Genomic DNA, 9,757 nt, shown 5'->3' on the forward strand with positions numbered 1-9,757 from the left:
AATGGATAATTATACAAAAAACTTAATTAAATAAGGATTTAATGTAATAAATTAATGTATGTAATTTATATTTATTTTTAAAATTTTATTGGATAAGATATCAGTTTAACACTTTATTGATTTAACTAGATGAATTAATCTAAAGTTTTATACTATGATTTCTAATCAATCTCAGGACTATCTTCTAAGCAACTTCTCATAGTTAATTTGTTTGACAATTTAGAGAATTTTCTTTTGTAGTTTCCAAGCAAATCCAAGGCAACATATAATGAGAAAAGTAACAGACTCTTGGGGTATTATTTTTCTATATCTAAAAGACTCTTGATAATTTTGAGCTGGTTTGGGCAACCTATTCAGCGAACAGTTTTTGTGTTCTTCAAAAAAAAAAAAATCTATTTAGTAACATGTTTTAAAAGTATTTTGGAGAGCAAAAAATAAAATATTGTTCTGCAGAATGAAAAAATGAAAACATCTTGTTATGTGTTCTAGGATTACTGTGCTGGAGAATAAGGGAAAATGAAAAAAAAACTTATTTTCATTAATTTTTTTTTCAAATATGTTCTATAAAATATCAGTTTTTAAAATAATAAAATAAAAACATTCTCAAACAAATACTTTCATTCTTACAATACTTCCTAGTCTTCCCTCTCTTTCTCTCATGCACACAAAATTATTTTTTTTTACTATATACGTTGTTTTGTTTAAATTTATCCATTAATGTGTGTGTGTGTATTTACTCCTGTTGTATTTGCTTCTTCTCAATAAAAAGTAAATCGGCAAAACTATTGATCTAGAAGGGAGGATTTAAATTCATTTTTTATATAATATTTTTTTAATTTTTAAAATAATTGTAACCCAATCTTTGTTGTCGTCCCAAGTTAATCCTGAATGTGTGTTGACAAAAATAATAAAAAATGACTAATTTAATAATTACATGATATAAATAAATATCTAAAAAGTAGAAAAAAAGTTAAGAAAACACAATAAAGTAAGAAAAGCATCATGTGACGAACGCGTAAGACTAGAGAGAAGACTTGGAATTCCGGTATTATTTATTCTTTCATCTTAACTCAATGCACACAAGAGTTCCATTGGGCTCACTCTCTCCATTTTGCTTTCTCATATTTTCTCCATTTTTCTTTCTCTGAAATTTGTAGCAGGCTGCTCGATTTTATCTTATATCACTTCAAAATCCGACAAATCTTTCTATATTACTTCATCCTTCAGGTTTCTACTCACTTCCTTGCTCCGTTTTAGATTTCTTCTGTGAACTGAATGGTTTGGATCTGTAGATTTCGCTTTTCTTTGAACATCCAGCGTCAAAGAGAAAGAATATATATACAGATTCTGCTTCCATTTAATTGATTTTTTCTTCCTTCTATGTTCTTTTTCTCTTTTATGCCTGGATGCCGATGGATGTAATTGTAATTTGCATGGTTGAGCTTTCAAATTGTTGTTATGGCACTTGAAGCTCATGGAGTTGACTACCCTTCAAGCTCTTCTGGCTCAGCCAAGACATGGAAGTATCATGTGTTCTTGGTTTTTCGAGGAGCAGACACTCGTAAAAGCTTTACAGATCACTTGTATTGCACTTTACAACGCAAGGGAATGATAGCTTTCAGGGATGATGAAGAACTTGAGAGGGGACAAGTTATTAAACCAAGTCTATTCCAAGCAATTGAAGAATCTCTTTCTGCAATTGTTGTTCTCTCTCCAAACTATGCTTCTTCCTCCTGGTGCTTGGAAGAGCTCTCAAAGATTCTTCATTTTAAAAAAGAGTTGGGTCTTCATGTATTTCCAATCTTTTACGGTGTCGATCCGTCTGATATCGACTTCAAAGAGGAAGTTTTGCAAAAGCATTTAAAAAGCATGAAGAAAAACTTCCACAAGATAAGATGAGGGTACAAAATTGGAGGGATGCTTTGAAAGAAGTTGCTGACTTATCTGGCTGGCATTCTATCAATTGGTAATTTTTTGAACTTTCAATAATTATCATGAACATTTTTTAAATAATATTAAGGGTGTGGTTGTGAAGGATATTTCCTTTCATGTTTATTTGTGTACTGCATAATATTTGTGTGATTATAAAAAAAATGAATATTAAGGGTGTGGATATTAATTACTTTAAACTATTTAAAAATTGTTGTCAGCTGTTATAATGTGATTATATATATATATATATATATATATAAGGACAACATATTTTTTATTCCTAGAGTTTTGGTCTTTCGTTAAGATCCTAAATTTTTTTCATTAATTAAGAAATATGTCCTTAAAGGTAATCATACTTAACTTTGGTCATTGTCTCGGAGATATATCATATATCACTTATTTAACACGATGCTTGATGACAATAGAGATTTTGACCAAAATTGACTATAATTTTATACATAGATTTCTTAATAATAACAAAAACTACAGTTCCTTGACCTATATTGACCAGAACTCTAGATATTAAAAAAAACAAAAACAAAAACAAAAACAAAACAAAACAAAACCGGTTTCCCTTGTATAAAATTCAAATAAAAATCTATGAAAAGTCAGATTGTTTATGAACCATGATTAAATTGACTCGCCTCAAACTCCTTGCAAATCCCTATTCATAATCTACTTTGTAAAAAAAAAAAAAAATCTATGGCGAGGCTATTTAGCAACATTCACCAAAAACAATTAGGAACCCAAGTTTGAGTGTAGCTTTTACAATTGATAGGTCCTATCATAAAACAAATGAGAGGAAAAATAATTTTAAGTTTTGAAATAAGGCTGACAATAATATAATTTATTCTTTTCTATTACAAACCCAGCTATATAATATTGCATTACAATAATTTTAAAAAATATGATAAATGTATGTTAAGGTTAACTTATGGTACGTGGTTGAACTAAAAATGTTACTTGTGCGACCATGTTTTCATTATATCAAATTAACTATTTTGTTTTATATAAATTAAAATTCAATTGACTTAATGTTAAAGACTTACTTTATATTCCTTTGCAGGCATGAAACAAAACTCATTGAAGATATTATTGAAAATTGTCGTCAAAAATATACAATGAACTTCCATTTGACTCTGAGAGATTAGTTGGAATTGAATCAAAACTTGCATGCTTAAATTCAATTATAGAAAATGGATTGGATGAAGTTCGATTTATAGGAATATGGGGCACTGGTGGTTTAGGTAAAACTACTCTTGCAAGAGCTTTCTATGAGAGAACGTATAAAGACTTTGAAATTCATTGCTTTTTGTGTAATGTTAGAGAGGTATATGAAAAAGGTGGTTTGATTGCCTTGGAGAAAAAGCTTCTTTCTTCTTTTGTATAAAAAGGATGTGGATGACCATCATGAAGGAAGGATGTTGATAAAAAACATGTTAAGCAATAGGAAAATTCTTCTTATCCTTGATGATGTGAGTGATATAAGCCAACTTGAGAATTTGGCGGGAAATCAAGGATGGTTTGGGAAGGGGAGCTTAATAATAATAACAACAAGAGACAAGCATTTGTTATTATCACATGGTGTATCTACTTGGTATAACATCAAATTTTGAGTGATGATGAATCCCTTGAACTTTTCCATCAAATTGCTTTTAAAGGAAGTAAGCCAAGTGAAGATTTTTTGGAGCTTTCTAAAACTGTGATTCACTATGCAAGCGGCCTTCCTTGGCGCTCAAAGTGTTGGGTTCATTTCTTTGCGGAAGAAATACATTAGAATGGAGAGATGCAATAGCTAAATTTAAGAAAGTTCCTCCGAATGACATCTTGAAGATACTTAAAGTTAGTTTTGATGGATTGGAAGATGATGAGATCAAAACTATATTTTTAGATATTGCTTGCTTTTTTAAGGGGATGAACAAAGATTATGTCATGCAAATCTTACAAAAATTAGATTTACATCCAATAATTGGAATAAAAGTTCTGGTTGATAAATCTTTGATAATTATTGATCATCTTCACAATACTTTATGGGTTCATGACATGCTTGGGGAAATGGCTAAGAACATTGTTGTTCAACAATCATCCCATGATGTTGGCAAACGTAATAGGATATGTTCATTGGAGGATGCTAATCATGTTCTAGAAAGCAATACGGTAATACTTATTTTCTGGGCCCTATTAGCATATAATATAATGCTCATAATTTTTTATGACTATGCACTTTTTATTTAGTAAATTGTTCCATGCGACGTCACTAACTTGATTTTTTTTCCTTTTTTTTTATTTAGGGGACAGAAGCAATTCGAGGCATCGTGTTAAGATTAGACAAACCATGTGTCTCCAATTGGGATCCTAAAGCCTTCATAAAGATGAGTAATCTTAGATTACTTATCATAAAAAGTGGTTGGCAACGGCATGCTGATCCTGCTGGTTATTTGAATCTTCCTCGTGGGCTTAAATTCTTTCCAAGTACATTAAAAGTGTTAGAATGGAATCGATGCTGTTTAGATACTTTCCCAGGTCAAGTTCTTAAACAACCACAGGTAATTAATTATGGCCTTTCTATTAAAGATAGGTATATGTAATTTTGAAACAACTGATACTTGTTTAAGAATTTTTTTTATTTGTATCTTTTTTTTCAGGTTTTAGGAAAGCTTAAGCACCTTGATTTAAGCCATTCAAAATATCTAATCAAAACACCAAATTTTGATGAAATCCCTGATCTTGAAATAGTCATTCTTGAAGGTTGTGTAAACCTTGTTGAAGTCCATTCATCTCTTGGATGCCATAAGAATCTTGCCACAGTCAATTTGAGGGGTTGCAAGAGTATTGAAACTCTACCAAGAAAGTTAGAGATGAAATGCCTAAAGACTCTTGTACTCTCAGGCTGTTCAAAAATCAAACGACTTCCTGAATTTGGGAAAAGCATGGAGTGTCTATCCCAACTTGATGTGGAGGAGACTGGTATCACAAAACTACCTCAATCACTTGTCAATTTGACTACTCTTGCCGTTTTAAATCTTATGGATTGCAAAAGTCTGGTATACCTTCCCAATGTGATTCAATATATGAAGTCTATTAGAATTCTCAATTTTTCTGGTTGCTCAAAACTTTCAAGTCTTCCAGAGGTTTCGACTGAAAATGTGACTTTAGAAGCGCTTGATGCTAGTGGAACTGCTATCAAGGAAGTGCCTTCCTCAATTTGTCAGTTGACAAATTTGAAATCACTATCTTTTAGTGGATGCACTGGACAAGAACAATCATCCTCACAAAATTTCTTTTCCAATTTTAGTTGGTTCTCTAGGATTACAAGGCCTTCAATATCCACTGGGTTATTGCTGCCCGCTTCTTTACCAAGTTTATCATCATTAACAAACTTAGATTTAAGTTATTGCAATCTCTGTGATGAGTCCCTTCCTAATGATTTTAATGCATTGTCATCGTTGGAGGTGCTTGATCTACGTGGAAACAATTTTGTTAACCTACCTAGTGGCTTTATCTCTAATCTTTTAAGTCTCTGGGGCGTTTTCTTAAGTCATTGTCCAAGGCTTCAGTCATTGCCACGACTTCCACCAAATATATGTAAGACAGATGCGGCTGATTGTCCTTTAGTGACACCTAAACTTGGTCTACAACAGCTGTGGGAATTGCTTGAACAATTTGAAGATAAGGTTGGTTTGATTTTCTCATTAGGATGTTTCTTACACATTATAGTCATTATACTTCTCTAAAATATATACAAAAAATATAGCTTCAAAATAGCACGAATGTAAAAGAGCGTTACATTTTGGATATTCTTAAAAGTTTTATTATGTGGTTGTTTCTTGAATATTATAATCGTCACACTTCTTTAACATGTTAAAAATATTTGTTCCAGGATGGCTTCATGTCAAAATGGTGGTTCTTTTTACAGATTCCAGGAAGTGAAGTGCCATCATGGTTTTTATAATCAAATTACTTCCATGACAAGACTTCTCGTTTTAAATCAAATGTGTCATTGATAGCGGATATAGATGATCAATGCCTTTCAAGTAAATGGTGTGGAATAGCTGTATGCTTAGTTGTAGAAAGACGTCATTATCCACCTCTTAAAAATTGTTATATTGAAGTATTGGTTTGGGAATGTGAATTTCCTTGGCGGTGTGGGGAAGCTTATTTTGAGTTTGGGCATAACAGCCAACTCATTTTATTATTCATTCCATGCTTTGATAAGGGAAAACATCAATTTTCTTTTAATATTGGAGATCGGCTAAAAATAAGGAAGTATGGTTGGCGTGTGGTGTGTAAAGAAGATGTTGAAGCATTACGAAGAACAATGGGTGAAGGATGCAGTGGCAGCAGTGATTCAGATGACTGCCACACTCTTAATGATGATGATGTGGACATCCAAACACCTCTTGCTAAACGCCAAAAATTCGAATAAATGGTTTCAGGTACACACGTCAGCATTATCTTTTTTTTTTTTCTCTTTTCTTTATGGATATCTAATGCTGTTTTTGTTACATATATAATATCAGTAACATTGACATTATTTGCATACGATACGACTAATGGCAGTCGTTGGTTAAAAAATTATTGTATTATTAATCTTTACAATGTCAAACAATTTTGATTTCATCTTTATAATATAAAATTTAAATAATTTTTAATTCAATCTTTATTATTATATTTTATCAATATATTGCTACATATTTGAAAATATTTAGCTATACATATAAAACTCAATACTTATAAAACTTCATCAACATGGACCTATTTTAAAAAATATGTAAATGATGAATGTACAAATATTAATGTTAAGAAAACTAAATCGGTTATTGAATCGACAGAGGTATTCATTCACGGTTCAATGGTCAAATCATGATTTGAACCATAAGTCAACTAGTTATGAATAAATTGATCTATTTTAAATTTTAAACAATATATGTTTATAATAAAAAGAAATAATTATATATTATAATAAAAATGAATTTTTAAATTTCAAACAAGATCATAAAAAGATAAAAAAGGAAATATACATTAATATTCCATCATTTAAATCCAATATACATATACTTATTTCATAATTTACAATTTATAACTTTAAAATATCTGCATATTTACATATTCTATACATATTTCTTGCATATTTGTTCTTTTTCTTCATTTATCAATGTTTATTATGTATAATATGCATAAATTTTAGTTTATAAATATGAACTAAAAAATTTTAAAAAAAAATATCAGGACCAATTCAACTAGATTTTTCACTAATTTTGATCTATTCAAAACCGGTTCTATCAATTCTTGATTGGTTTTCATTTTAGCCAATTCTCTGTTGCAACTAGATTGGACTTAAGATTGATTTCTAGTTCAACTGGTTGAACCTGTCGGTCTCGTCTGATCTTAACAATACTAACAAATATAAACTTTTAAACTCATTCATTTGATTTATTTTATATGCAAGCTACAAGAAAAGTTTTATTTTTGTTTATCATTTACTCTTTAGCTGAAGATTCACTTATCATAATTGTTCACTTTGAAGTTCTTTTTCTTGTAGGTTTTTTCTTTGCAAGGATCTTTGTGATTGAATGGTTCTTGAAGTTGGTTCCTGTGAGCTTTTTCTTATAGTGTTTTTTAAGCTTTATTTTTCAAGTTGAGCGTGAATTTTAACTAAACAACAAGAGATGTTGCCTATTGATCATTTGGTTTAACTACATCTTTCTATACTGAACTTGGTTTTGAGGATTAGCTTCTCATTACCTTTAATGTGATTTAATGTGGGACTTCTTAAAGTATATGGTGTGATTTGATGTTTTTTAAATTATGCTTGCAAACTCGACATTATTACAGAAATGGGTTGTATGACTTGCATGATTGCACATATAGGAGCATTTTTTCCTGAAAAAAAGTTCTTGCACATATGACTAGAACAGGGACCGTTTTAAAATATAAAGGTTTCCTTGAAAAAAAAGAAATATATATATATATATATATATATATATAAAGGTTTCCGTAATACATTTGAGAGTTTTAAGATGCATACATTCCTGTGTACCTTTTCATTTTGTTTTCCCCTGTTTTTTAATGCTTGGGAACCTCTACTTTGACAAACACCCTTGAATAAATTTTTTTAATTTTTTTTATAAAAATTGTATTGCTGGAATCGTTTTGACAAAAAAACACTCCTACAATAATTTTTATATTTTTACATTTTTGAGATTATTTTAAGGCATTTGATAGATTAAAAATGATATAAATATAACAACATGAATCTTTTTAATTTTTTAAGAAAATATCTATAACAATGTAATTAACTATATATATATATATATTATATATGATCTTTTAGCACAAAATGTTTTAAGCTTTAAGGAATTGATAAACATTTAATATATAATACATATAATTTTTTTTAAAAAAGATTTGGGTGTTTGAATCAAATTGGCCTCAATGTAAATTTGTGTGATTTTTCTCTAGGCCTGATTCTAAAAATTTTTGAGCTTATTTGGATTTATCCATTAGGTTTGGGTCAAATTATTGGCTATATCTACAAGAATATAACTCACAAATTAAAGTAAGTCCAAGAGATAGGGGAACCAAGTTCCAAATGATGCTAAAAAAATCTTGGGCAACTAATGTTCAAAATAACACAAAGGACATTCTTATATATTCAGAGGTTGCTCATTTGATAAAATTGTAATGAGACACACACACACACACACACAAAAAGATAATTGGAAAGAAATATTTTTGTATATATATGCCTATATGTGTTAATTAAAAGAATGGCATATATAGGAGTATCACAGGAAAATTGTGTAAAGTTTAAAACATTTTGTTCATTGTCATGCAAAAGGTTATTTGGTTCACAAGTTAAATTGTGAAAATGCTATTGAATGATAGCTTTGTGAACTTTCACAGATTGTGATGGTGTTGTCAAACATTGGAAACATCAAACAAATGGAAAGAATCGAATCCACAATGATTTAGGGAAAAAGTTTGGGTATGAATTCGATAATCAACAGGTAAATGGGTTCTTATGGTGATATAGAACACCATACCACTTGAATTCAATACCAAATCCATTCTCATTATTGTAAAACAGGATTCTCTTATTAATTACTAAATTTGTTTGGATAATTACAGGTAATAGAGAAACCATAACAAATAAATTATATTTTTCCAAAAAAAATTATCAAATAGGGATAATAAAACTTTTAATTCCTCAAATTTATCTTAATTATTAATTTAATTTTTTAAGTTTATCTTATTTATCGATTTAGTTTGTTTAGTTTACTTTGTTTATAGTTTTGGTCTTATTATTGTGCCACACAAGCTCCTAGACACATGGGCCTATTATTGGGCCTATTTCCACCCACTTTTTTTTTTTTTTAATTTTCACTTGTGTTATGGTTTCTTCATTTTTTTGAGCTAAAAAAAAACATTGGGCTAACAATTTTTGTGTTTAGTTTGCTTATTGTAGAATTAACATATAAAATTTTGAAAATATAAATATATATATATATATATATATATTCATCTTGTGATTTTGCAATCAATTGTTCCATAATTAACCATTATAAGAGTGCTTTGGTGATTTTTTTTTTCCAGTAAAACGTTTTTATTAATAAATAATCATATTGAAGAGTACCTTTGGTTCACACTGTTGTGCTGGACAAAAATGAGGAGGAAGAGATTGGACGGTGAAGGTTGACAAAGGAGGTCCAATAACAATGGAGAAAAAAGTTGGTAGAGTAGCTAGTCAAAGAGCGAGGGAGAAGAGTAACAATGAGAAGGTGGAGAAGAAGGTAGAAGGCTATGGAAAGAAGAAAGAAATAGG

General features: G+C 29.8%; 1 protein-coding gene across 1 annotated transcript; it reads left to right on the plus strand.

Moving 5' to 3' along the window:
• Nucleotides 1-1,458: 1,458 nt before the first annotated feature.
• Nucleotides 1,459-7,744, plus strand: LOC129299341 (TMV resistance protein N-like). Its single transcript, XM_054937802.1, has 6 exons — nt 1,459-1,845; nt 3,652-4,089; nt 4,224-4,478; nt 4,578-5,606; nt 5,813-6,368; nt 7,475-7,744. The coding sequence occupies exons 1-5, from the start codon at nt 1,459-1,461 to the stop codon at nt 5,882-5,884; spliced, it is 2,181 nt and encodes a 726-aa protein (XP_054793777.1). The 3' UTR covers nt 5,885-6,368; nt 7,475-7,744.
• The last annotated feature ends 2,013 nt before the right edge of the window (nt 7,745-9,757 follow it).

The sequence above is a fragment of the Prosopis cineraria genome, unplaced genomic scaffold, assembly GCF_029017545.1.
Source record: "Prosopis cineraria cultivar Desert tree isolate PC_DT_omini unplaced genomic scaffold, ASM2901754v1 PC1125, whole genome shotgun sequence".
NCBI lineage: Eukaryota > Viridiplantae > Streptophyta > Magnoliopsida > Fabales > Fabaceae > Prosopis > Prosopis cineraria.

Bases quoted from the DNA above. Each gene is read 5' to 3' on its own strand.
- LOC129299341 (XM_054937802.1), top strand. From the start codon at position 1,459: ATGGCACTTGAAGCTCATGGAGTTGACTACCCTTCAAGCTCTTCTGGC. The intron at 1,846-3,651 runs GTTTTGCAAAAG...TCACTATGCAAG, and splicing joins ATATCGACTTCAAAGAGGAA to CGGCCTTCCTTGGCGCTCAA. The intron at 5,607-5,812 runs GTTGGTTTGATT...TATTTGTTCCAG, and splicing joins TTGAACAATTTGAAGATAAG to GATGGCTTCATGTCAAAATG.